Here is a 27,257-nt window from a genome sequence, read left to right as displayed (position 1 = left end):
CCCACAGCACACACACACACCCCACAGCACACACACAGCCCCCACACAGCACACAGAGACACACAGCGCACACACAGCACACACACCACACACACCACACACAACACACACACAGACACATAGCACACACACACACACCACACACACAGCACACACACACCACACACCACACACAGCACACATACACCACACACACAGCACACACACACACAGCACAAGCTCCTCTAATTCCATGTATGTAGGTTCCATTTTATGTCTATAGTGATACTATTTATTTACTCTTTATCTTCTCCACTGGAATATAAATCTTTGAGAAGGGACTGTATCTTTTATCTCTGTACCCTGAGGACAGCACAATGCCTGAAACATAATAGTTATTGAGTAAAGGTTGACAGGATGATTCTAGCCTGTCTTTTTTATCTGAATCCATCTTAGACTGACCCTAGAAGAAGGGCAGCTCCTTCTGAGAATGGAAACGGAAGATTTCAGGCTGTTACTCCTACCCAAGTCCTTAGACTGTCGACAGTATTTCTGATCCCGTGCCTCGCTTTTCTGTTTGCTGTGCATGGTGGCGGATTAGGTTTGGATTCAGGTCGGGTTTGGATCTATCATGCAGTGTCTTCTCAGTCCCATTTGTCAATTTCACTCAGCAGAAACACAGACTATTGATCTGCTTTTGCCAGGGAATGCTCGGCTGCCTCCAGTGGAGTAGGGAAATTGCTTCCCGTCTCTCTGGCCTCCTTCCCAAAAGCTTCTGCAAATTTTCAGGAGAGCCTTAAGTGGGTCCCTTGCATAGGAAGGCTGGGCCCAGGTGTTGGGATCATCACCACCCTCCCTGTGGCTGGGCAGGATTCCCGAGGTAGCCGTGCAGATGCCTTGGATCTGTCCGTGCCTAGATGATCCTCTTCCTGCTCCATACCTGCAGTGAGATTGGAGCCATATTTCTGAGTTCTAGCTGTGGGCTGTTCCTGGCTATATAGAGTTCCTTTTGTCTGTCCCAGCTTGTGCATTCCATGGGGCAGGGCTGGGGTCAGGGTGACATGGCCCTCAGGGGCCAGCCAGGAGCTTGACCGAGACATGCTGATGCGCGCATCTTCTGACTCAGCTCAAGCAAGGACGCTGGGCTGTTGAGAAGGTGACAGGAAGGGATTAATAGTCCCAGCGTGGTGGAGAGGGGCTGTCGTTGGGAGGGTGGGGTGGGCCTGCGGTGGTGGCTGTAACTGTGGACATGTTTACTTTCTTAGACTGGGTTATTGATACACAGGCGCTCCTGTGTTCCACGTTCCCTGTGTCTTACCTATTTCATAATAATTTTTAAAAGGTAGTGAGGCCTGACTTACTCCCTGTCCCGCCGTCAATGAGACTCCTCACAGATGGTGTGGAGGGAAGCCGCCTCCCTCCGGCCTCCCTTTCCTGAGAGAATCTTGGTGGCTCTGCATCCCCAGTGGTCCTGGACATGCTCTCCCTCTGCAGTCTGTCTGTCTGTCTGTCTGTCTCCGCTGGTTGGTCGGCTGGGCTCACAGTGAGCTCACCTGGACAAACATGCTGGGCCCCTTCCAGCCCCTCAAGAATCTCATCCTCCGCTGAGGAGGGACTGCTGTGCTCAGGGATGAGACAGAGCCGCTGGGGCCGGGGGTCTCTGAAGAAGATTGCTGCGGGAGGGATGGGGCCGAGCAGCTGCTTGTCTCTGTCACCTCTTCTCTCTGTCCTGTTTCCCGTTAACCAAGAAGGACGAAGCTCACACAGAGCTCACCCATGCCAGGCAGCTTTCTGGCATCTTCCATGTCCTCATGTATTTAATCTTCAAGCACCCCACTGAGGCAGGTACCAAGAATCTCCCATTTTACACGTGGGGAAGCCAAGGCATAGGAAAGCGATTTGCCCAGGTTCACCTGCAGTCAAGGGCATGGGCACACTTGTACCCCAGACAGCCTGGACCCACGCCAGGCCTCGAGAAAAGGGCTAGCAGCCCTGTGGGGCAGGCAGGCAGGAGACAGGCAGGCCTCCTCCCCAGCTGCCCCAGCACCCGTGTGCCCCCAGAGGGGATGCTCAGAGTCAGGAGGCTGGCGAGCAGGGCCCAGAGGCACCTCCTGAGGCGCCCATTCATCTTGGCCCCCCTGGCTGTCAGGAACCCCGACTTGCTCTTGATGCAGTATCTGAGCCTGGGAGGGTCTCACTCCAGAACAGGTGAGTGGGCTTCTCTGGGCCTCCTGTTGGACAGTGGGAGGTGATGGTCATGGTTTCCTATCCCTTCTTGTAGCTCAGTTTGGCCCGCTGGCCCAGCTGAGCCCCCAGGAGCGTCTGAGCCGGGAGACGGCCCTCCAGCAGAAGCAGGTGTCTCTGGAGGCCTGGTTGCAGCGTGAGGCACAGACACTGCAGCAGTACCGCGTGGTGAGTGGGGTCCTGGGCCTCTCCTGGGCATAGGTGCCATGAAGTCAGTCTTTGGGGACCTGGGAGAGGGCTGGGACCAGGATGAGGGCAGAACCTGGGAGGGCAGGAGGCCTTTTTTCCTGGGGGCCTTGCGAGGCAGAGCAGCTCGGGGAGAGGGAACAGCCTGGGCCCTGCCCTGCCATTTCCCAGCGAGGCCCTGCGGTGTTCTCTGGGAGCCCAGAAGGGGCTGCTCTCCTCCCTTCCCTCAGGAGCTGGCCGAGAAGCACCAGAAGACCCTGCAGCTGCTGCGGAAGCAGCAGACCATCATCCTGGATGACGAGCTGATCCAGTGGAAGCGGCGGCAGCAGCTGGCCGGGAACGGGGGGCCCCCCGAGGGCAGCCTGGACGTGCTACAGTCCTGGTAATGGTGTGGGGTGGCCAGCAGGCAGGGCAGGAGGGGCTGGTGGGGACCCGGCTGCTTCTACCTCCTGTGCTGGCTCCTGCAGCAGGCCCCCTCCATCCTGAGACAGCTCTTGTTTCTCCAGGCGGCCTGGTTCCTGAATCAGACTTTGGTCCCCCATCCTGTGCACCTCCCTCAGGAAGGGGGCTGCTGTCCTGGGGATGGGACAGGGCTTGGGTGTGTGGGGTGATGCTCGGGCTGTTTGGGCCTAGTCAGGGTCGCCCCTCCTGTGTACGTCTCTAATTCTGGGAGGCAGGGAGCTCTGCTCTTCCCATGGGTGGGAAGTGTGGCAAAAGCACAGAGCCTTCCTGGGGGAGCGGGAGCTGTGTCTTGGGGCCTGGCGTCTGTGCAGAGAAGCCATTGTCCTCCTGTTGGCCTTGGGGCTCTCGTGCAGGTGTGAGAAGTTGGCCGAGATCATCTGGCAGAACCGGCAGCAGATCCGCAGGGCCGAGCACCTCTGCCAGCAGCTGCCCATCCCCGGCCCAGTGGAGGAGATGCTGGCCGAGGTCAACGCCACCATCACGGACATCATCTCAGCCCTGGTGACCAGGTGACTGCTGCCTGTTGGCCATGCCCAGGAGCTTGGGGCAGCTCCTACCTGCGTGTGGGGGGCCGCAGGTGCCTTCCAGACCAGCAGATCCGCTTCCTGCCTCTCATCCCTCCCCATTCCATCTCCAGTTGCTGTGGCTGCTGGGTGCCGCCCTTGCCCAGTTTCTCCTGTGGACACTGCAAGAGATGCCCTTGGGCCGCAGCCCATGCCACCTGCTGTGTTATCTCACTCCCCTCTCCATCCTCTCCCTGGACTCTCACGGCTTCCCCAGGAACAGAGGCTGTGCCTGAGCTCTTCACCTCCTGAGCTCCTCGGGAGGCAGCCCCACCCCCACCACAGAGGGACTGAGAGCCCTTTCCCCTGCGCCAGCCCCTCATCGTGCGTCTGTCCCTGTGTCCCCTGCAGCACATTCATCATTGAGAAGCAGCCTCCTCAGGTCCTGAAGACCCAGACCAAGTTTGCAGCCACCGTGCGCCTGCTGGTGGGCGGGAAGCTGAACGTGCACATGAACCCCCCCCAGGTGAAGGCCACCATCATCAGTGAGCAGCAGGCCAAGTCTCTGCTGAAGAACGAGAACACCCGCAAGTAATTGTGCAGCTTCTTCTCGTTCCCTGCTACTTGTCTCACATCCTGGCAACAGGAAAAAAAGAATTCCGCCTCCTGTGTCAGATCCCTGTTTGCCCTTCTGGCCTCTTCTGGGCATCAGCAAAGGAATATAAGGAAGTTCTTGGGCCTGGCGCGGTGGCTCATACCTGTAATCCCCGCACTTTAGGAAGCCGAGATGGGCAGATCACCTGAGGTCAGGAGTTCAAGACCGGCCTGGCCAACATGGTGAAACCCTGTCTCTACTAAAAATACAAAAAATTAGCCGGGTGTGGTGGCAGCACCTGTAATCCCAGCTACTTGAGAGCCTGAGGCAGGAGAATCCCTTGAACCCGGGAGGCAGATATTGCAGTGAGCCGAGATCACACCACTGCACTCCAGCCTGGGCAACAAGAGCAAAACTCCGTCACACACACAAAAAAAAGTTCTCCTAGGATCTGTTTTCTGTGAAGATAGTTTGATCTTGTTTCATTTTGTAGAGATACGTCCGAGAAGATTACATGTATGTGTTATGTAGCTAACATTTCCTCTAAATGATGTACATTTTTAGCAAACCTCTCTATTTCCTGCTACCCCAAATTATATTATTTACTCCGCATGTCCTGAGACCCTGGCATGGGTTTGGAGCTGGTCTCTCTCTGATTTGCAGTGATTACAGTGGCGAGATCTTGAACAACTGCTGCGTCATGGAGTACCACCAAGCCACAGGCACCCTTAGTGCCCACTTCAGGAATATGGTGAGGGTGGAAGAAGAGAAAGAATGAATTTTTCCCTGGTCTTTGAGGGGAACAACTTACATCTTACGTTTCATCTTATATTTCTCCTTTGCAGTCCCTGAAACGAATTAAGAGGTCAGACCGTCGTGGGGCAGAGTCGGTGACAGAAGAAAAATTTACAATCCTGTTTGAATCGCAGTTCAGTGTTGGTGGCAATGAGCTGGTTTTTCAAGTCAAGGTAAAGCCTTCCCTCAGCTCTGCATGTGCGTGTGCATGTGTGTGTGTGTGTGTGTGTGTGGTGTACTTTATGTTACAAAATAAATTTTTTAAATCACATAGCATCTTCTTCTTTTTTTTTTTTTTGAGACGGAGTCTCGCTCTGTCACCCAGGCTGGAGTGCAGTGGCGCAATCTCGGCTCACTGCAAGCTCCGCCTCCCGGGTTCACGCCATTCTCCTGCCTCAGCCTCTCTGAGTAGCTGGGACTACAGGCGCCCGCCACCACGCCGGGCTAATTTTTTTGTATTTTTAGTAGAGACGGGGTTTCACCATGGTCTCGATCTCCTGACTTCGTGATCCGCCCGCCTCGGCCTCCCAAAGTGCAGCATCTTCTTCTTTTTGACTATTGGTAAACTGAAAATGGACTGACCTCACCCTGAGAACTGTTTCACTTAGATTCTCTTAAGACCTGAACAAAGGCCAAGCACAGTGGCTCATGCCTGTAATCCCAGCACTTTGGTAGGCTGAGGCAGGCAGGTCACTTGAGGTCAAGAGTTCAAGACCAGCCTGGCTAACACAGTGAAACCCCATCTCTACTAAAAAGTACAAAAATTAGCCAGGCGTGGTGGCACGTGCCTGTAATCCCAGCTACTCAGGAGAATCACTTGAACCTGGGAGGCTGAGGTTGCAATGAACCGTGATTGTGCCACTGCACTCCAGCCTGGGCGAAAGAGTGAGACCCTGTCTCAGAAAAAAGAAAAAAAAAGACATGAACAAACAAGGCCCAGTGCAGTGGCTCACATCTGTAATCCTAACACTTTGGGAGGCCAAGGCAGGAGGATTGCTTGAGTTCAGGAGTTCCAGACCAGCCTGGGCAACATAGACCCTGTCTCAACAACAACAACAAAAATTAAAATTAAAAATAAAAAATAAAACATGAACAAACAATAATGAACTGAACTAGCTGGAGAGGTAGACTACAAAATGGACATGAGAAACATTACTCGGGATGAATTTGAGTAAAGGTTGTGGTAAGTTTTAAATTTGTTATTTGTATTTTTTTCCCACAAATGTCTCCAATAGTCTTTTCTCTCTCCTGTTCTCCATGTAACTTTGAGAAACTTGATCCTTCAGAAATATCTAAGCAACATTGCTTGTAAAATATTTAAAATTTCTAAGATTGTGCCAGTATGAAAAGTCATATTATTCCTGGGGCCATTTAGATTCTGTGTCTGAGAGGAACATTAACTGAAACTTGGAAAATAAAAGTGTTGTGATAATAAGAAAAAAAAAGAGAGAAGGAGAAGAACTTGAGGCTCGTAGGTGCTCAGACTTCTCTTGTGTCTTTTTAGACCCTGTCCCTGCCAGTGGTGGTGATCGTTCATGGCAGCCAGGACAACAATGCGACGGCCACCGTTCTCTGGGACAATGCTTTTGCAGAGCCTGTGAGTGGATTCCTCGGGCATGTGGGTCCCAAAATCAATGCCAGTGTCATGAATCTCATTCATGTATTATGCCTTTAAAAAGCACAGGAAAAGGCCGGGCGCAGTGACTCACACTTGTAATCCCAGCACTTTGGGAGGCTGAGGCGGTTGGATCACCTGAGGTCAGGAGTTCGAGACCAGCCTGGCCAACATGGCAAAATCCTGTTTCTATTACAAAATACCAAAAAATTAGCTGGGCGTGGTGGCACACGCCTGTAGTCCCAGCTACTTGGGAGGCTGAGGCACGACAATCACTTGAACCCGAGTCACAGAGCTTGCAGGGAGCCGAGATCGCACCACTGCACTCCAGCCTGGGTGACAGAGTGAAACTCCATCTCAATAATAAAAAAAAAAGCATAGGAAAAAAGACGCTGTTTTCTTTAGTGGGAGGCAGAATAGAAAGAATGTGGAAAGTGGAAAGAACATGGGCTTGACATCAGGCCAGGGTTTGAACTGAGACTCCACCATTTCCTCACTCCATGACCACATGGGCAGTTCACTTTACCTCTCTGAGCCTGAGTTTCCAGCAAGTGTCTGCAGCACAGGGATACTCTTGCTCTGCAGCATTGTTAGGAAGATTAAATTAGATAACATAGAAAAATGCCTGCCACACAGTCAGTACTCAGTAAATATTATTTTGAATCCTTGGGTGAAACTATGAATGGGATTTGGGACTCCCACGTTCATTCCACAGGTTAGATCTCTCGAGAGGCTTACTTTAGCATAGAAGTTGCTTCATACCCTCTTCCTTTTGATAAATGAAGATGCTGTTAAATGTCTTTTCCAAATTTTAGTTTCTGTGATTCATTCCAGATCTCATGAAGAATGAGATACTTTGCCTCAAGGAAGATATAATTTGGTGGATTTATGCACCCAAACGCTATCTGAATCCCACTAGCATGCTGCTCAATGAGCATTTTAAAGATCTCATAGGCTGGGTGCGGTGGCTCACACCTGTAATCCTAGCACTCCAGGAGGCCAAGGCAGGCAGATCCCTTGAGCTCCAGGCTAGCCTAGGCAACATATCAAAATCCTGTCTCTACAAAAAATAACAAAAAATTAGCCAGGCATGGTACACCAGCCTGTAGTCCCAGCTACTTGGGGGGCTGAGACGGGAGGATCGCTTGAGCCCAGGAGGTCCAGGCTGCAGTAAGCCAAGACTGTACTCCAGCCTGGGTGACAAAGCGACACCCTGTCTCAAAGAAAAAAATCTGTTTAGTAGACAAAGTCATTTGTTACATATTTCCAATAGAGATTAGGCCATAAAAGCATGATAAAAGGGTTATCATTTGGGACATAAGAGTATGTCCTTCTCTAAGTATATCCAACAAACCTTGATTATGTTTTGTTTTGTGGCTGTTAGAATATAGGATTTGACTGTTAGTTCAGCAGCTCATTTACAAAACAGCATGGACAGCATGGGTTACCTTCCAGTTGTGTGTAAAGAAGGTGAAATGGAACCTTCTGGCTCATGTGGAAGGCTTAACGTTTCCCAACAGTCCTCGTTAGAGAAAAAGTATTTTACTGCAAAGGTGAGATTTTTAAAAGAGATTCTACCATGCTTCACTTACAAACTCTGAATTAGAAGCTCCTTTTTGAAACTGTCTGCCTGCCTCTTGTCCTGATAAGCCTCCTGGATAAGATTGCCACATCTCTTGTTTCCTTCCCTGCCTGTCCACAGATCTCACTCTCTGTGTACCTTTGGCATCTCTTGCACCATGTAATTACTCAAGTATCTTGTCTAAATAAATAAGCATTTTTAACATTCTCAGCTATGTTAATGACTACTTACATCTTATGCTATTTTATTTTTTTATTTTTTTTGAGACAGAGTCTTGCTCTGTCACCCAGGCTGGAGTACAGTGGCATTATCTCGGCTCACTGCAGCTTCTGCCCTCTGGGTTCAAGCGATTCTCCTGCCTCAGCCTCCCAAGAAGCTGGGATTACAGGTGCATGCCACCACACCCAGTTAATTTTTTATATTTTTAGTAGAGACCAGGTCTCACCATGTTGGCCAGGCTGGTCTCGAATTCTTGACCTCAAGTGATCCACCCACCTCGGCCTCCCAAAGTGCTGGGATTACAGGTGTGAGCCACTGCACCCAGCCGACCTTATGCTATGTTAAAATAAAGACTTTTGGCTGGGCACGGTGGCTCACACCTGTAATCCCCAGCACTTTGGGAGGCCAAGGCGGGTGGATCATTTGAGGTCAGGAATTTGAGACCAGCTTGGCCAACATGGTGAGACTCATCTCTACTAAAAATACAAAAATTAGCTGGGTGTGGTGGTATGTGCCTGTAATTCCAGCTACTCGGGAGGCTGAGGCAGGAGAATTGCTTGAACCTGGGAGGCAGAGGTTGTAGTGACCCGAGATGATGCCACTGCACTGCAGCCTGGGCAACACAGTGAGACTCTGTCTCAAAAAACTAAAAAATAAAAAATAAAGACTTGTGGCCAGGCACAGTGGTTTATGCCTGCAATCTCGGCACTTTGGGAGACCAAGGCAAACGGATCTCTCGAGCCCAGGAATTCGAGGCCAGCCTTGTCAACATGGCAAAACCCTGTCTCTACAAAAAACACAAAAATTAGCCAGGCATGGTGGTGCACGCCTGTAGTCCCAGCTGTTTGGGAGGCTGAGGTGGGAAAATTGCTTGAGCCGAGGAGGCAGAAGTTGCAATGAGCCAAGATTGGGCCACTGCACTCCAGCCTAGATAATAGAGCGATACCTTACCTAAAAAATAAAATACTTGTGGAAATTTATTCTCCATATATATTTGCCTATGTGTCCTGTGGGTCAAATAACATAAGAACATTGCAGCATTGTTAGTAATAGCTAAAGATGAGGCTGTAACACTGATGCCCATCTATGGGGATCTGGTGAAATTTCCTTATGTGCTGATAGGAGGTCTCCCAGATAGAGGATTAAGTGAAAAGAGGAAGATGCAGAACATGTGGATTTTGTGCTGTCATTTATGAAGAAAAGGAAAAGGTATATGTCATTGCTGGCATGCATAGAATATCTTTGGTGGGATACACAAGAAACTGTGTTAGGTGCCTTTAAAGAAAAGAACTGGGTTGCTGGGAGACAGGGATAGGGAGTGACTACTGTTTAGCCGTCTATGCGTTTTGAATTTTAAATCTTGTGAAAATCACCTATTGAAAAAAATGTTTGTAACAAAATAAAATGGAGTACTGTGGCTGAACGGGTTGAAAAGCAGTTTATTAAAAGTTAATGTTCTAACCTATTTCTCAATAAAGCCATCCAACTCAAAATTTCCACTCTTCCATACCAAGTTGTTTTACTTTGAGCTAGAATTCTTGGCAGAAGGAGTCGAGGGCAAGGATTCCACGTGTGTACACACATGCTGACACGTGTACACACATACGCACACTCTCTCTGTTTGTACCTAGAGGACAAGTCTTTCAGATTTCTAAATTCCCAGGGTGTTTACAATCTAAGAGCCAGACCTTGGTTATGTTTTGGTTTGTGGCCGTTAGAACATAGGATTTGACTATTAGTTCAGCAGCTCATTTACAAAACAGCATGGATAGCATGGGTTACCTTCTAGTTGTGTGTAAAGAAGGTGAAACGGAACCTTCTGAATTTCACAGAACCGTGTACCCCAGCAGAGTCCGAATTTATCCTCAGGCCCTGCAAGACAAATATGCATAACCACTCCCAGCCATCAGTGTTTTTCTTTTGTGGCTTGAGGGAATAAATCATGCAACTGTTTTCTCATCAGATTCTGGCCTCTCTCCCTCTCAGGGCAGGGTGCCATTTGCCGTGCCTGACAAAGTGCTGTGGCCACAGCTGTGTGAGGCGCTCAACATGAAATTCAAGGCCGAAGTGCAGAGCAACCGGGGCCTGACCAAGGAGAACCTCGTGTTCCTGGCGCAGAAACTGTTCAACAACAGCAGCAGCCACCTGGAGGATTACAGCGGCCTGTCCGTGTCCTGGTCCCAGTTCAACAGGGTGAGGGGCCCGGCCGCCAGCCACTGTTAGATCAGTCCTTCCCGACCAGACGCTCTCAGGAGTCTCCCTGCCTTGGGCCCTTATTCTTCATGTCTCTAATAAAATGTACCAAAAGTAATAGAAGCTTCTGAGTAGATGGACAACTTGAGAGTTACCCAGGTCACATATAGAAAATTACATCTTTGTGTATTTTAAATAAGACCTTTGTCTACAGTTAATGCATTTTCTTCCTTTGTAAAGGAAATAGAGCAAAGCAGATGTTAACATAGCTCATGAGAAGCAAAGCTTTTGAGGGGATGCGAACTCTGGGCCTCTCTCCCCTTCACTCTCTTATGTTCCCCATGTGTAATGCCAGATCAGGCTCCTATGGGACCCTCAACCCACACAAAGGGATGCCAATGAAAGAAACTTCTCCTCTAGCATCTGCTAATTCAGACGTCACTTTGATTTTATTTTTATTTATTTATTTTTTTTGAGACAGAGTTTTGTTCTTGTTGCCCAGGCTGGACTGCAACAGCACGATCTTGGCTCACCGCAACCGCCGCTTCCTGGTTTCAAGCGATTCTCCTGCCTCAGCCTCCCAAGTAGCTGGGATTACAGGCATGCACCACCACGCCCGGCTAATTTTGTATTTTTAGTAGAGACGGGGTTTCTCCATGTTGGTCAGGCTGGTCTCGAACTCCTGACCTCAGGTGATCTGCCTGCCTCGGCCCTCCAAAGTGCTGGGATTACAGGCGTGAGTCACTATGCCCACCCTGTTTATTTTTGTTTATTTATTTTTGAGATGGTGTCTCGCTCTGTCACAAGGAGTGCAGTGGTGCATTCTGGACTCACTGCAACCTCCATCTCCCAGATTCAAGTGATTCTCCTGCCTCAGCCTCCTGAGTAGCTGGGATTACAGGCGCCCGCCACCATGTCCAGCTAATTTTTGTATTTTTAGTAGAGACAGGGTTTCACCATGTTGGCCAGGATGGTCTCAAACTCCTGACCTCAAGTGATCTGCCTACCTCAGCCTCCCAAAGTGCTGAGATTACAGACGTGAGCCACCACGCCCGGCTGTCACTTTGATTTTAATTTAATTTTTGTTTCTTTTCCTACACCCTCCACCCCCAAGGTGTTGTAAATGTCCTTAACTTGGAGCCTAACAATGTGCATTTCCCAGAAGCTCCCAGGTGACCCTGATGCTGCTGGTCACAGACCACACATTGAAACTAGCAAGGGATGGGTCAGTCCAGCCCCAGGTGAAAGTGTCTGTGGCAGGAGCCCACTGGGTGCTGGTAACCGCAGTTTAGTATTTTTCCCTTCTTCCCTCTTTTCCTTTCCATGGGACCATTAGGTAAAACTCAGGTAGGCGGGGATATTTGTATGCCTCTGACAAGGGTAGATGTTTGTTTCCCATTTAATTTTTCCAAGTAAATATGTGTATAATATTCCAAGTGTTACTCTTGTTTTCTTGTGTTCACTGTTGTATCTCCAACCAGGAGAATTTACCAGGACGGAATTACACTTTCTGGCAATGGTTTGACGGTGTGATGGAAGTGTTAAAAAAACATCTCAAGCCTCATTGGAATGATGGGTGAGAATCATTATTTCTTAAGGCACCGACAGAGTCTGAAGGTCTTCTTTCTGGCATCACAAGTCACACTCTGCTTCTGTCCTTTGTCCTTGGTGATCCAGGGCCATTTTGGGCTTTGTAAACAAGCAACAGGCCCATGACCTACTCATTAACAAGCCAGATGGGACCTTCCTGCTGAGATTCAGTGACTCAGAAATTGGCGGCATCACCATTGCTTGGAAGTTTGATTCTCGTGAGTGCCCCTCCCTTCTTATGTCCAAAGTTAGCTGCTTTCATTACAAAATTATTTTAACAAATAATTTATTGGGTACTTACTATTTGTTGGGGTCAGTACTAATTATGGGAAACACAAATGTATAGCCATGACATACTTACTCATAATAAGGCAGCCTATGAAAAATACTATTATGGGAAACACAATTACTAATTTGGTTATACATGAAAGTATGTGGCAACATGGTTACACATGAACGTTTAACCATGACATGGCTACCTATGATACAAGAGTCCGTGTAGAATCTCAGTTGCTTCCCTCTTAAAATGTTTGCCTTTCTGTATTACTCTGCATAAAGCTTATTTCAGTGAAGAATTACTTTGATGATTTGGAGTTCTTACAGTAGTAAAAATATTCCTTTATCCTAATTAACACACAGATATTGCCATCAACCATTTCTACCCAAGATGTTAGTTCTTTTCTTTTTTTGAAACAGGGTCTCACTCTTTTGCCTGGGCTGGAGTGCAGCGGCACAAACATGGCTCACTGCAGCCTCGACCTCCTGGCTTCAAGCAGTCCTCCTGCCTTAGCCTCCTGATTAGCTGGGACCACAGACGTGCACCACCACACCCATCTAATTTTTAAATTTTTTGTATGTTGCCCAGGCTGGTCTCGAACTCCTGGGCTCAAACAATCCCCCGCTTTGGCCTCCCAAAGTATTGGGATTATGGGCTTGAGCCACTGCACCAGGGCATCAGGAATGTTAGTTCTCTCCTCTGACCCTCACAATAAGGGTAGCTTGCTAGTTCATTTTCTGTGAATTAAAGTTTTTAATAACTTTTGGCTGGGTGCAGTGGTTCATGCCTGTAATCCCAGCACTTTGGGAGCCTCAGGCAGGAGGATCTCTTGAGGCCAGGAGTTCAAGACCAGCCTGGGCAACATAGCAAGACCCTGTCTTTAAGTAAATAAATAAGTAAATAAGTTAATTAGCTGGGTGTGGAGGTGCTCATGGTGTGCGCCTGTAGTCCCAACTACTCTGGAGGGTGAGGCGAGATGATCACTTGACCCCAGGAGTTCAAGGTTACAGTGAGTCATGATCACATCACTGTACTCCAGCCTGGGCAACAGAGTAAGACCCTGTCTCTTAAAAACAACAACAACAACAAAAAGGCGTGGTGGCTCATGCCTGTAATCCCAGCTCTTTGAGAGGCCACGGCTGGCGGATCATGAGGTCAGGAGATCGAGACCATCCTGGCCATCATGGTGAAACCCTGTCTCTACTAAAAACACAAAAAAATTAGCCAGGTGTGGTGGTGGGCACCTGTAGTCCCAGCTACTTGGGAGACTGAGGCAGGAGAATGGCGCCCCGGGAGGCAGGGCTTGCAGTGAGCCGAGATGATGCCACTGCACACCAGCCTGGGCAACAGAGCGAGACTCCATCTCGAAAAAAAAAAAATTCATCACTTTTCATAGCTCTTATGCTTTCTCTGGTTGTGGGCATGCTTCCTAGCTCTTATATATCTTTGTATGGGAAATCAGGGATTGGGGGTCAGTAAGAACTGTTTCTTCTACTGTAGGTCGGAATACTGCTTGAACTTGAAACGTCTGAGATCATTGGATCTCTTGGGAAGTGATTTGTGTATTACCTGCTTATCTACCCGTGGCTTTTTATTTATTTATTTATTTATTTATTTATTTATTATTTTTTAAGATGGGGTCTCTGTCACCCAGGCTGGAGTGCAGTGTCATGATCTCAGCTCACTGCAACCTCCGCCTCCCAGCTTCAAGCCATCCTCCTACCTCAGCATAGTACCTGGGACTACAGATGAGCGCCACCACACTTGGCTGATTTTTGTATTTTTAGTAGAGATGGGGTTTCATCATGTTGGCCAGGCTGGTCTTGAACTCCTGACCTCAGGTGATCCACCTGCCTAGGCCTCCAAAAGTGTGGGATTACAGGCATGAGCCAACATGCCTGGCCCCTACCCATGGCTTTTTAAAACTATTTCAGGCTGGGCACAGTGGCTCACGCCTGTAATCCCAGCACTTTGGGAGGCCCAGATGGGTGGATCATGAGGTCAGGAGATCAAGACCATCCTGGCTGACCTAGTGAAACCTCATCTCTACTAAAAATACAAAATTAGCCAGGTGTGGTGGCACGTGCCTGTAATCCCAGCTACTTGGGAGGCTGAGGCAGGAGAATCGCCTGAACCAGGGAGTCGGAGGTTGCAGTGAGCCAAGATCGCACCACTGCATTCCAGCCTGGTAACAGAGTGAGACTCTGCCTCAAAATAAGTAAGTAAGTAAATAAATAAATAAAAGTATCTATAACCCATGGTTATTTTTAAATGGAGATTTCTATTGGAGCCATTATAATGGCAAGCTTGAATTTATAGTATATTTGGGTTTTAAGATTTCCTAATTCAGAAATCATGTTTAGAATGTGATTATTCTGTTTATTGATCTAGAGGAAAGAATGTTTTGGAATCTGATGCCTTTTACCACCAGAGACTTCTCCATTCGGTCCCTAGCCGACCGCTTGGGAGACTTGAATTACCTTATCTATGTGTTTCCTGATCGGCCAAAAGATGAAGTATACTCCAAATACTACACACCAGTTCCCTGCGAGTCTGCTACTGGTAACAATGTTCGCATTCTGATTTGATTTTGTTTGTGTTTGTGTGTGTGTGTGTGTGTGTGTGCATGCCTGCGTGTGTTCTCTCTCTTGCATGAAAACCCACACAATTACCATTCAGTGAGAGCAGTTTGAGCATTTTCCAGGGCAGATGTAAACCTTGGGCTGGATTCTTCAGTCATACAGAAAACACATCTGCCAGTAATAACAAATATCAAATTGAAGAAAACAAATTCTTTTTAGGACAAGCTTAGATCAAACAAAATTAGGTAAAATTTTGTTTTTCATGACAGAGGTGGTTTTATTGCTTTCTGAGTTTAGAAGTATGACATATTTATTATAAAATTTTCAGAAGACACACAAAGGCATAAAAAAGAAAACAGGCCGGGTACGGTGGGTCATGCCTGTAATCCCGGCACTTTGGGAGGCCAAGGCAGGCGGATCGTTTGAGGTCAGGAGTTTGAGACCAGCCTGGCCAACATGGTGAAACCCCATCTCTACAAAAAATACAAAAATTAGGTGTGGTGGCGGGCACTTGTAATCACAGCTACTCGGGAGGCTGAGGCATGAGAATCACTTGAACCCAGGAGGTGGAGATTACAGTGAGCTGAGACCACGCCACCGCACTCCAGCCTGGGCAATAGGGTGAGACTCAGTCTCAAAAAAAAAAAAGGTCGGGTATGGTGGCTCACGCCTGTAATCCCAGCACTTTGGGAGGCTGAGACAGGCGGATCACCTGAGGTCGGGAGTTCAAGACCAGACTGGCCAACGTGGAGAAACCCCATCTCTACTGAAAATACAAAATTAGCCTGGCGTGGTGGCGCATGCCTGTAATCCCAGCTACTCGGGAAGGCTGAGGCAGGAGAATTGCTTGATCCCGGGAGGTGGAAGTTGTGGTGAGCTGAGATCGTGCCATTGCACTCCAGCCTGCACAACAAGAGTGAAACTCTGTCTCAAAAACAAAACAAAACAAAAAACAGATACCACACAACATCTCTCATCTAGAGATTAACCTCTATGGATGATTTAGTGACTATACTTGCACTCTATACGTAGATATGTATTATACATTGCATCACCCGATGTTTGAACTTCCTGTGTGGAGGTTATCTAGCAGCAGAACGAAGACCATAAACGAGGAAACATATATTCAGGCCGGGCACGGTGGCTCATGCCTGTAATCCCAGACTTTTGGGAGGCTGAGGCAGGCAGATCACCTGAGGTCAGGAGTTTGAAACCAGCCTGGCCAACATGATGAAACCCCATCTCTACTAAAAATACAAAAAGTAGTCAGGTGTGGTGGTGGGTGCCTGTAATTCCAGCTACTTGGGAGGCTGAGGCAGGAGAATCGCTTGAACCAGGGAGGCAGAAGTTGCAGTGAGCCGAGACTGTGCCACCGCATTCCAGTCTGGCGACAGCGAGACTCCGTCTCAAAAACAAACAAAACAGGGCTGGGCGCGGTGGCTCACGCTTGTAATCCCAGCGCTTTGGGAGGCCAAGGCGGGCGGATCACGAGGTCAGGAGATCGAGACCACGGTGAAACCCTGTCTCTACTAAAAATACAAAAAAATTAGCCGGCCGTAGTGGCGGGCGCCTGTAGTCCCAGCTACTCGGAGAGGCTGAGGCAGGAGAATGGCGTGAACCTGGGAGGCAGAGCTTGCAGTGAGCCGAGACTGTGCCACTGCACTCCAGCCTGGGTGACAGAGCGAGACTCCGTCTCAAAAAAAAAAACAAAACACAAATATATTCATTTAGTGATGGGCGCTTTGAAGACAAAGCAAGATAGAGGGATAGAGAAGTGGCAGGGAGGAGAGTGGAGTTGTTACTTTACTAGAGTGGTCAAAGAGGGTTTCTCTGAGGACATGTTTGTTTTTTTTGTTGTTTGTTTGTTTGAGATGGGGTCTCACTTTGTTGCCCAGGCTGGAATACATTGCTCACTGCAGTCTCAAACTGCTAGACTCAAGGGATCCTCCCACCTTAGCCTCCCACATAGTTGGGACTGCAGGCATGCACCACCAATTCTGGTTAATTATTTTATTTTTATAGATATGGGGTCTTGCTCTGTTTCCCAGACTGGCCTCAAATTCCTGGGCTCAAGCAATGTTCCTTCCTCAGTCCCCCAAGGTCCTGGGATTATAGGCGTGAGCCACTGTACCTAGCCAGGATGTGATGTTTGAAAAGACCTGAATGAAGTGAGGAAGCTAGCCATACAAAGATCTAGAGAAAAACATTGTATGCCAAGAGAACAAGTACAAAAATCCTGGGTTGAGAATGGGCATGTCTGGAAAGCCTCAGGAGGGCCAGGGAGGCTGGAGTCTGTTGAGCAGGGAAGATAAGTGGTAGGAACTGAGGTCAGGGCACTCCAGCCTTGGAGTTCAGGGTGAAAGGTTGGGGTTTGGACCATACCATATGTAATTTTTTGTGACTTTTTTTTTTCCACTTGGAAATATATCCTAGGTAGCTGGGCATGGTGGCTCATGCCTGTAATCCCAACACTTTGGGAGGCCAAGGCAGGTGGATCACTTGAGGTCAGGAGTTTGAGACCAGCCTGGCCAACATGGTGAAACCCCATCTCTACTAAAAAAATACAAAAATTAGCCGGGTGTGGTGGCAGGCACCTGTAATCTCACCTACTCAGGAGGCTGAGGCAAGAGAATCACTTGAACCCAGGAGGTGGAGGTTGCAGTGAGCCAAGATCACACCACTGCACTCCAGCCTGGGCAATAGAGTGAGACTCTGCCTCAAAAAAAAAAAGAAATATATCCTATGCAGAGTTACAGCTCAGTAAATGTAATCTTCCAACATCATTTTGATGATTGCATACAATCTCATTGTAGGGTGAGTTACATGTTGGTTATTTAAGATACTTATAATTTGGGCCTGGGCACAGTGGCTCATGCCTGTAATTCCAACACTTTAGAAGGCCAAGGAGGGAGGATTGCTTGAGCCTAGGAGTTTCAGACCAGCCTGGGCAACATAGTGAGACTCCATCTCTACAAAAAATAAAAAGTTAGCTGCGCTTGGTGGCACATGCCTGTAGTCCCAGCTACTCAGAAGGCAGAGGCTGGAAGATTGGTTGAGCCCAGGAATTTGAGGCTGCAGTGAGCTATGATTGTGCCATTGCACTGTAGCCTATGTAACAGAGTAAGACCCTGTCTCAGAAAAAAAAAATTCCTATTTCTGGCAGCATTTCTTCGGTTTTTAACTTCTTAGCCAATCTATAAAATTCTCTGTACACTGTAAAGCACAAAAAAACATGTTATGAAACGGTCGCTCCTGACACTTGAAGCCCTAGAAGAAGATTAGGGTAATAAGCAATTGGTGAACCCTGCAGCATTTTACCCTCTTGGGCTACTTAAATGACAGGCTCTTTGTCCTGTAATCATAGTGTGATCGTCCTTGCCTAGTATAATTAATGTTGCCCTGATTCCCATATTCACATACCCAGAAACAAGACTTCATTCTCCCACGTCAGATCATCACATTCTCACCACATGCCTACCTGGATTTCCATGGTCAGCCTTCTGAAAAGGTAACTGTGGTCGACCAGATCACATGCAGATTTATCTGCTCATCTGCCACCAGCCCAGTGGGGATTCTGTGGGAAGCAAAGGACACATCGCATTCTTGGCACCAACAGCGCTCACTGGGACTAGTGACATCAAAGTACCCCAAATGCAGAAACACCAGGCGTGAAGGAGCGTGCAGGTGCTGGGAAAAGTAGTCTTCCCTTTCCCGAAAGACTAGACACTCAGAGTTAGAGGAACCTCAGACATCATCAGATCAGATCAGCGGCTCTCCAGTGCCTAGGCTTTTCCGTAAGATCCCTGACGTGTATGCACCTTCTGCTTGAAAACCTCCAGTGATGACCAGGCACCATGGCTCACACCTGTAATCCCAGCACTTTGGGAGGCCAAGGTGGGTGGATCACTTGAGGTCAGGGGTTTGAGACCAGCCTGACCAACATGGAGAAACCCCATCTCTACCAAAAATACAAAAATTAGCTGGGCATGGTGGTGCACACCTGTAATCCCAGCTACTCGGGAGGCTGAAGCATGAGAATCGCTTGAACCCAGAAGGCGGAGGTTGCAGTGAGCTGAGATCGCACCACTGCACTCCAGTGTGGGCAACAGAGTGAGACTCTGTCAAAAAAAGAAAAAAATGAAAACCTCCAGTGACAAGGAAATCAGTCTTTCCTAAGATAAATCATTTCTTTTCTGGGCAGTTCTACTTACAACATTCTTCCCTACATGACTGAACATTTGTCCTCTTATGACCTGCCCCTCTTGGTCCTGATTTTATCCCCTGGGTCAGGTAGAACAAATCCTGTCTCTCTGCTGCACCTTGGACTTTAAGCTTTTCAAGGTGTTTTTTTTTTTTTTAATTAGTATGCAATTAGTGCTTGACTTAGATTTGTATTGAAGTACATAGTTTCCATGGTTTGAAGAATTTATTGAAACATCCAAACCAATTTGGAAGATATCTTGAATTTCAGCTTTAGTGCTGACCTTCTCCTCTACCAGGTCTTCCTAACAGATTGAAATATTAAATGCTTGGCCAAGTGCGGTGGCTTACGCCTGTAATCCCAGCACTTTGGGGGGCCGAGGTGGGCGGATAACTTGAGGTCAGGAGTTAGAAAGCAGCCTGGGCAACATGGTGAAACCCCGTCTCTACTAAAAATACAAAAATTAGCCAAAGTGTGGTGGTGCACCTGTAATCCAGCTACTCAGGAGGCTGAGGCATCGGAATCATTTGAACCTGGGAGGCAGAGGCTGCAGTGAGCCGAGATTGCACCACTGTACTCCAGTCTGGATGAGAGAGTGAGACTGTTTCAAAAAACAAAAAAATATTAAGTGCTTATGTCATATCCTTAGATAAGTCAGGTGGTTGTGTTCTGTCCTAAGAAAAGATGTGATTCATAAGGAAGATCACATTTTTGTTTCACTTGAGAACTTTGATTGACCACGTTCTTCCCTTGGCAGCTAAAGCTGTTGATGGATACGTGAAGCCACAGATCAAGCAAGTGGTCCCTGAGTAAGTGTCCAGGTGGCTCTGGCTCTCCTTCTGCCTCTTTCCTCCTCCCCCAGACCCTGCCTCCCATCCTTATCCTGGCCCAGCTTTCCACTCCCCCAGGAAACCTGTCTCAGCCCTGGAGAGGGACCTGGGTTTGGTCATGCTATGCCAGTACCTGAGTCCCCACTCCTGTAGCTGGAGCCCCAGGGCTGAGTGGGGCACTTTGTCCTTCAGCACCCTGAGAAAGACAAAGATACCCCTTGGTCTCCTCCCCAAGTCAGCTGCCCCGGCCTCCCTGGCAGCTGAAGCTCTGTTCTCTTCCTTCTGCAGGTTTGTGAACGCATCTGCAGATGCCGGGGGCGGCAGCGCCACGTACATGGACCAGGCCCCCTCCCCAGCTGTGTGCCCCCAGGCTCATTATAACATGTACCCACAGAAGTAGGTGGCGTTCTCGTGGGGGTCCACAGGGGAGGAACTGGGGGCTCGGCCCCAGGCTGGACCCCTGGAGGGCTGGTGGGCAAAGGAATCCAGAGCTCCTCTAGGTCTGAGACCACACAGCTCTGGCTCGGGCTCTGGCCTTTGGGAGGGAGAGATTTGACCAGAAGTGATTGGTGGTTTAGAGTCGGGTTGGGCAAATGTCATCTGTTCCCCTCTCCCAAAATGGAGATTTTTCTTGCTCTAAGGACTGAGTGGAGTTGTGATGTGTCTGGACAGCCGGTGTGAGAGGTAACAGGGGAGGGTATTTCAGTCCGAGCTGCTGTACAGCCAGCTGAGGGCATAGGCTGGCTCAGACTGCTCCCCTGGTGGCCTGTGGGGCTTGGGGTGGTCTCTGACAGCCTTTCCCCTTCCCTTCATCCCTCTTCTTTCCCTCCCAAGCCCTGACTCAGTCCTTGACACTGATGGGGACTTCGATCTGGAGGACACAATGGACGTAGCACGGCGTGTGGAGGAGCTCCTGGGCCGGCCAATGGACAGTCAGTGGATCCCGCACGCACAGTCGTGACCCCGCGACCTCTCCGTGTTCAGCTTCTTCATCCTCACCAGAGGAATCACTCTTGTGGATGTTTTAATTCCATGAATCGCTTCTCTTTTGAAACAATACTCATAATGTGAAGTGTTAATACTAGTTGTGACCTTAGTGTTCCTGTGCATGGTGGCACCAGCGAAGGGAGTGCGAGTATGTGTTTGTGTGTGTGTGCGTTTGTGTGTGTGTGTGTGTTTGCACGTTGTGGTGTTTCTCCCTCTCACTGTCTGAGAGTTTAGTTGTAGCAGAGGGGCCACAGACAGAGGCTGTGGTGGTTTTTACTTTGTGCAAAAAGGCAATGAGTTTTGTGAAGCCTGGAAGTTGGCCATGTGTCTTAAGAGTGGCTGGACTTTGACATGTGGCTGTTTGAGTAAGAGAAGGACAAAGGGAGGAGAAAGCACATGTGTTCCAGTGAGTCTTCGTCACTCTGTCTGCCAAGCAATTGATATATAACCGTGATTGTCTCTGCTTTTCTTCTGAAATGTAGATAACCGCTTTTTGACAAAGAGAGCCTTCCCTCTCCCCCACCCCTGTGTTCTTGGGTAGGAATGGGAAAAGGGGCAACCTACAAAGATTGTTGGGGCAAGGGAAGTCACAGGTTTTCGGATGGGCGGTGGCTTTTCACAAAACATTTAGCTCATCTTATTCTCTCTTTGTCCTCTCTCCCCTCCTGCCCACCCGCACCCTGGAATTGCCACTCAGTTCCTCTGGGTGTACACACGTGTTTGGAGAAATAGAGGAGAGAAAAGAGGGCCACGTAACTGAGAGCTTACAGTGCCAATGCCGTTTGTGTTCTGGCCAGAGTGGAGCGCGCAGCCCTGACTCCCGGGCACTGAGACTGTTGCCTGGTTACCCAGGAAGCTGCTGTTCCGGCTGCCCAGCCTTTCTCTGAGCCAGCGGATGCACAGTCCGTGGCGTTCTTCAGGTTTATTGATAATGCTTTTTGCAAATGTTGAATCATGGTTCTAAGTTGGATCTTTTTTGTTTTCTCCTTCCCACCCTAATTTGACATCAAAATTCTCTCTTGTGCATTGGGCCCTGGGTCATTCAAACCCGGGTCACCTCATTCCCCTTCTCTGTTCACACCTAATGTCTTGAAGAGTAGGTGGCAGCAGTGTGGGCTGAACCTAGGCCAGCTTGCTCAGTGGGTCACCCTGCTGTGAAGTCCTGGCAGGTGTTGGTAATGTGTGGAAATGCAGTCAGCAAGTTTGCTGGGGAGTTTGATAAAAGTATAAAACAAAACAAAAAAAGCCTCGGTATAATTTTGTTCCACGACTTCTTCTGTAGCTTTACACCAGAAGGAAGGAATGGGCTACAGCAGGCATTGGAGGAAGAGGGGAGTGAGCAGGTGTATTAAAATAGCTTACGGGTAAGGCCTAAAAGGTCACCCCTCGGCCCCCTCTCCAAAGGAAGGGCATGAGCACCCCCAGGAGAGGATGGCCCCCAAAACCTTATTTTTATACATGAGAGTAAATAGATTTTTTTTTACAAAAATAACTTCTGAATTTATCAGTGTTTTGCTGTTAAAAATATTCCTCTATAGTAAATTATTTATTGGAAGATGACTTTTTTAAAGCTGCCGTTTGCCTTGGCTTGGTTTCATACACTGATTTATTTTTCTATGCCAGGCAGTAGAGTCTCTCTGCCTCTGAGGAGCAGGCTACCCGCATCCCACTCAGCCCCTCCCTACTCCTCAAGATTTGATGAAAATTCCAACCATGAGGATGGTTGCATCGGGGAAGGGTGAGAAGGAGAGCCTGCCTGCTCAGGGACCCAGGCTCATAGAGTCGCTCCCTGCCTGTCACCCAGAGATGCTTCACCGGCACCTGCCTCTGAGACCTCACTCTCTGTTCCAGCAACCCTGGTTGGGGGGAGGGGGGTCAGACTTGATACACTTTAAGGTTGGGAGTGGACCCACCCCAGGGCCTGCTGAGGACAGAGCAGCCAGGCCGTCCTGGCTCACTTTGCAGTTGGCGCTGGGTTGGGGAGGAAGAGAGCTGATGAGTGTGGCTTCCCTGAGCTGGGGCTCCCCTGCTTGTGCAGTTGTGAGCTGCCCTCAGTGTTACCGAGGCTGTGCCTAGAGAGTGGAGATTTTTGATTAAAGGTGTGCTCGCTCTCTGCGTTCTGTCTTCTCTCTCCTCCCTGTTCCTGCAAACCACAAGAAAAGGTAGTGGCGTGTCTCGACCCCATCAGCCTCTCACCCACTCCCAGACACACACAAGTCCTCAAAAGTTTCAGCTCTGTGTGTGGGATGTGCAGGTTTTTTCTAGGGGGTAGGGGGAGACTAAAATAGCATATAACTTAAAATGAAAGTATACTTTTTATAATTTTTCTTTTTAAAACTTGGTGAAATTATTTCAGATACATATTTTAGTGTCAAGGCAGATTAGTTATTTAGCCACCAAAAAAAAGTATTGTGTACGATTTGGGGCAGTCACAAAGTTGTGTATTTTATGTTACAATAAAGGCTTCCTCTGAAGGGATGATATTGAGTCCTGTTTTTACTTTTTTCTGTCACATGCCAAGGGAGGGCAGCTTGAACACAGGGAAAAGTTTCAAGTCATCAGCGTGACCCTGAAAAAGGGAACTGGTTGGGTGGTTGGGAGTTGGCTGCCTCAGAGGGCACGTCATTAGCTCTGATGGCAGATGGGGTCTTTCATACCTTCCTGCTCATGTGATGTTTTGAAAATAAGAATGATGGGCTCCTAGCCTCCTGACTCCAGAAAGCTTGTCGTTTTTTCTTTTTTTTTTTTTTTGAGACGGAGCCTGGCTCTGTCCCCTAGGCTGGAGTGCGATCTCAGCTCACTGCAAGCTCCGCCTCCCGGGTTCACGCCATTCTCCTGCATTAGCCCGGCTAATTTTTTTGTATTTTTTAGTAGAGACGGGGTTTCACCATGTTAGCCAGGATGATCTTGATCTCCTGACCTCATGATCTGCCCACCTCAGCCTCCCAAAGTGCTGGGATTACAGGCGTGAGCCACTGCGCCTGGCCGAAAGCTTGTTCTTAAGATTCAGCACATTTAAAGTACCTGACCCTGAGTTCAGCATTGTGTGTGGGATGAGAAATGGTGCCTTCCCCACAGAGGCTCACAGTTGGAGAAAGGCAGCTACCACAACTGATTATGCTAGGACATCGCTTCCTGCTGCAATCAAGGCATCCCAAAGTCATTTTGCAAAAGAACATGCAGGAAGGCCACTGAGCAACTCAAGCTTTTTTTTTTTTTTTTTTTTTTTTAATTGAGTAGCTGGGATTACACCACTCCCAGCTAATTTTTGCATTTTTAGTAGAGACGGGGTTTCACCATGTTGGCCAGGCTGGTCTGGAACTCCCCACCTCGGGTGATCCACCTGCCTTGGCCTCCCAAAATGCTGGGATTACAGGCGTGAACCACCATGCCCAGCCTGGAGCTGACTCCCTTATAAGGAACAAATAGGGCCAGGCACGGTGGCTCCCGCCTGTAATCCCAGCATTTCGGGAGGCCAAGGCAGGTGGATCACCTGAGGTGGGGAGTTCCAGACCAGCCTGGCCAACATGGTGAAACCCTGTCTCTACTAAAAATGCAAAAATTAGCTGGGCGTGGTGGCATGTGCCTGTAATCCCAGCTACTTGGGAGGCTGAGGCAGGAGAATCGCTTGAACCTGGGAGGCAGAGATTGCAGTGAGCCGAGATCACGCCATCACATTCCAACCTGGGCAACAGAACAAGACTCTGTCTCAAAAAAATAAATAAAAAATAACCCAGCCTTTCCACTTGTAGGTATCTACATAAGAACAATGAGAACATACATGTACAGAAACACTTGTGACAAATGTTCATAACAGTATTATGCATAATAGCCAAAGGGCAGAAACAACCCAAATGTCCATCAACTGATGAATAAACAAAATGTATTATGGTATATCTGTACAATGGAATATACAGCAATAAAAAGGAATGAAGTGCTGACACACAGGACATGATGTTGTCACGGATGAACCTTGACAATATCATGCTAGATGAAAGAAGCCAGGCCGGGCACGGTGGCTCACGCCTGGGATTCCAGCACTTTGGGAGGCTGAGGCGAGGGATCACTTGAGTGCAGTAGTTGAAGACCAGCTTGGACAACACGGTGAAACCCCATCTCCACAAAAAAATACAAAAATTGGCTGGACGTGGTGATGCACCCCTGTAGTCCCACCTACTCGGGAGGCTGAGGTGGGAGGATCACTTGAGCTGTGATCATGCTACTGCACTCCAGCCTGGGTGACAGAGCGAGGAAAAAGAAAAGCCAAGTACAAAAGACCACATATTATATGATGCCATTTATAAGAAATGTCTAGGATAGGCAAATCTATGGAGACAGAAAGTAAATTTGAGGTTGCCTAGAGGCTGAGAAGGAGTTTGGAGGTAATAGTGAAAGGATACAGGGTTTGGGGGTTTTTTGTTTTTGTTTGTTTGTTTGTTTTTCTTGAGACAGAGTCTCACTCTGTCACCCAGGCTGGAGTGCAGTGGCGCCATCTTGACTCACTACAACCTCTGCCTCCCAGTTTCAAGCGATTCTCCTGCCTCAGCCTCCCAAGTAGCTGGGATTATAGGCACTGGCCACCACACCCTGCTAATTTTTGTATTTTTAGTAGAGACAGAGGTTTGCCATGTTGGCCAGGCTGGTCTTGAACTCCTGACTTCAGGTGATCCGCCTGCCTCAGCCTCTCGAAGTGCTGGGATTACAGGTATGAGCCACCACGCCCAGCCCGAGTTTGGGGTTTTTAATTTTATTTTATTTTATTTAACGAATTGGGCAGTCTCCTGAGCACAGTAGGCTCAGAGAGACTCTGCAGGGTTTGTTTTTGAGGTAATGAAAATGTTATAAAATTGTCTGTGGTGTTGGTTGCACATATCTCTGGATATACTAGATCTTGAATTGTACACTAAATGGGTGATTTGTATGGTGTGTGAATTATATCTAATAAAGCTGTTATTGGGCCAGGCCTAGCGGCTCACACCTGTAATTCCAGCACTTTGGAAGGCCAAGGTAGGAGGATCGCTGAGACTGGGAATTCCAGACCAGTCTGGGTAACATAGTGAGACCCCCTGTCTCTAAAAAAAAAAAAAAAAAAAGTTTTTAATTAGCTGGATGTGGTGGCACATGCCTATAGTCCTAGCCACTCAGAGGCTAGGGTAGGAGGATCTCTTGATCCCCAGAGTTCAAGGTTGCAATGAGCTGTGACCAGGCCACTGAACTCCAGCCTGGACAACAGAGCAAGACCCCGTCTCTAAATAAATAATAAAAGCAAATGCAAGATCTCAGCAAGAAAAAACGTGAAAGTGAGGTGAGTTAGCCAGAGTGAGAACAGACCTGTTGAAAGAAGCTCAGCTGTGAAGGGAAGAGACGTACTCAGCGAGTAGTAGCTCTCTTCTCAAAGGTATCCAGAGGCAAGTGAGGGGAGAAAGGGAGTGGTTTTAGTGTTTTGAGAGCCTAGGTCAAGAACACACCAGCCTGGGCAACATAGGGAGGTCTCGTCTCTACAAAAAATAAAATTAGTTGAGCATAGTGGTGCGTACCTGTAGTTCCAGCCCCTCGGGAGGCTGAGACAGGAGGATCTCTTGAGCCCAGGAGGTTGAGGTTGCAGTGAGCTATGATCACACCACTGCACTCCAGCCTGGGCAATAGAGCAAGACCCTGTCTCAAAAACAAAAAACAAACAAACAAAAAAGAAGTTTGTAATTTTCCTTGGGATAAAGGCAATAGGCTAACACAGATGGCCACCCAGTAACCAGGTAAAGTTAAGATAAACTATATGTGACTGGCTGGGTGCAGTGGCTCAGGCCTGTAATCCCAGCACTTTGGGTGGCCGAGGCAGGTGGATCACTTGAGGTCAGGAGTTTGAGACCAGCCTGGCCAACATGGTGACAAGGTGAAACCCCGTCTCTACTAAAAATACAAAAAATTAGCTGGGTGTGGTGATGCACACCTGTAATCCCAGCTACTCGGGAGGCTGAGGCAGGAGAATTGCTTGAATCTGGGAGGCAGAGGTTGCAGTGAGCTAGGATCGTGCCATTGCACTCCAGCCTGGGCAACAAGAGTAGAACTCTGCCAAAAAACAAAACAAAACAAAAAAAACCACCAAAAAAAAGAAGTTTGTAATTTTCCTTGGGATAAGGCCAGCAAGCTAACACAGATGTTCACCCAATAACCACGTACAGTTAAGATAAACTATGTGACTGGCTGGACATAGTGACTCACACCTGTAATCCCAGCACTTTGGGAGGCCGAGGAGGGTGGATCACTTGGGGTCAAGAGTTTGAGACCAGCCTGGCCAACATGGTGAAACCCCGTCTCTACTAAAAATACAAAAATTAGCTGGGCGTGGTGGCACACACCTGTAATCCCAGCTGCTTGGGAGGCTGGGGCAGGAGAATTGCTTGAACCTGGGAAGTAGAG

At 48.4% G+C, this 27,257-nt stretch overlaps 1 protein-coding gene across 3 annotated transcripts in view; it reads left to right on the top strand.

Moving 5' to 3' along the window:
* STAT5B (signal transducer and activator of transcription 5B) overlaps positions 1-23,318 on the top strand; it is a 75,920-nt gene extending 52,602 nt beyond the window's left edge. For 2 of the 3 annotated variants that reach the window (XM_032163651.2, XM_032163653.2), the window contains 14 exons: positions 2,261-2,391; positions 2,640-2,791; positions 3,225-3,380; positions 3,786-3,965; positions 4,633-4,720; positions 4,815-4,937; positions 6,269-6,361; positions 10,167-10,373; positions 11,855-11,949; positions 12,051-12,181; positions 14,632-14,802; positions 19,781-19,832; positions 20,142-20,249; positions 20,688-23,318. In XM_032163651.2, coding sequence (XP_032019542.1) covers positions 2,261-2,391; positions 2,640-2,791; positions 3,225-3,380; positions 3,786-3,965; positions 4,633-4,720; positions 4,815-4,937; positions 6,269-6,361; positions 10,167-10,373; positions 11,855-11,949; positions 12,051-12,181; positions 14,632-14,802; positions 19,781-19,832; positions 20,142-20,249; positions 20,688-20,814 — 1,814 coding nt within the window. In that variant the 3' untranslated portion in view covers positions 20,815-23,318. The remainder of the gene's footprint in view (positions 1-2,260; positions 2,392-2,639; positions 2,792-3,224; positions 3,381-3,785; positions 3,966-4,632; positions 4,721-4,814; positions 4,938-6,268; positions 6,362-10,166; positions 10,374-11,854; positions 11,950-12,050; positions 12,182-14,631; positions 14,803-19,780; positions 19,833-20,141; positions 20,250-20,687) is intronic. The other variant, XM_032163654.2, reaches the window with a different exon arrangement.
* The last annotated feature ends 3,939 nt before the right edge of the window (positions 23,319-27,257 follow it).

The sequence above is a fragment of the Hylobates moloch genome, unplaced genomic scaffold (assembly GCF_009828535.3).
Source record: "Hylobates moloch isolate HMO894 unplaced genomic scaffold, HMol_V3 SCAFFOLD_10, whole genome shotgun sequence".
Taxonomy (NCBI): Eukaryota; Metazoa; Chordata; class Mammalia; order Primates; family Hylobatidae; genus Hylobates; species Hylobates moloch.
Note: the sequence above shows the minus strand (reverse complement) of the source record. Positions and strands in the feature narration are given on the sequence as shown.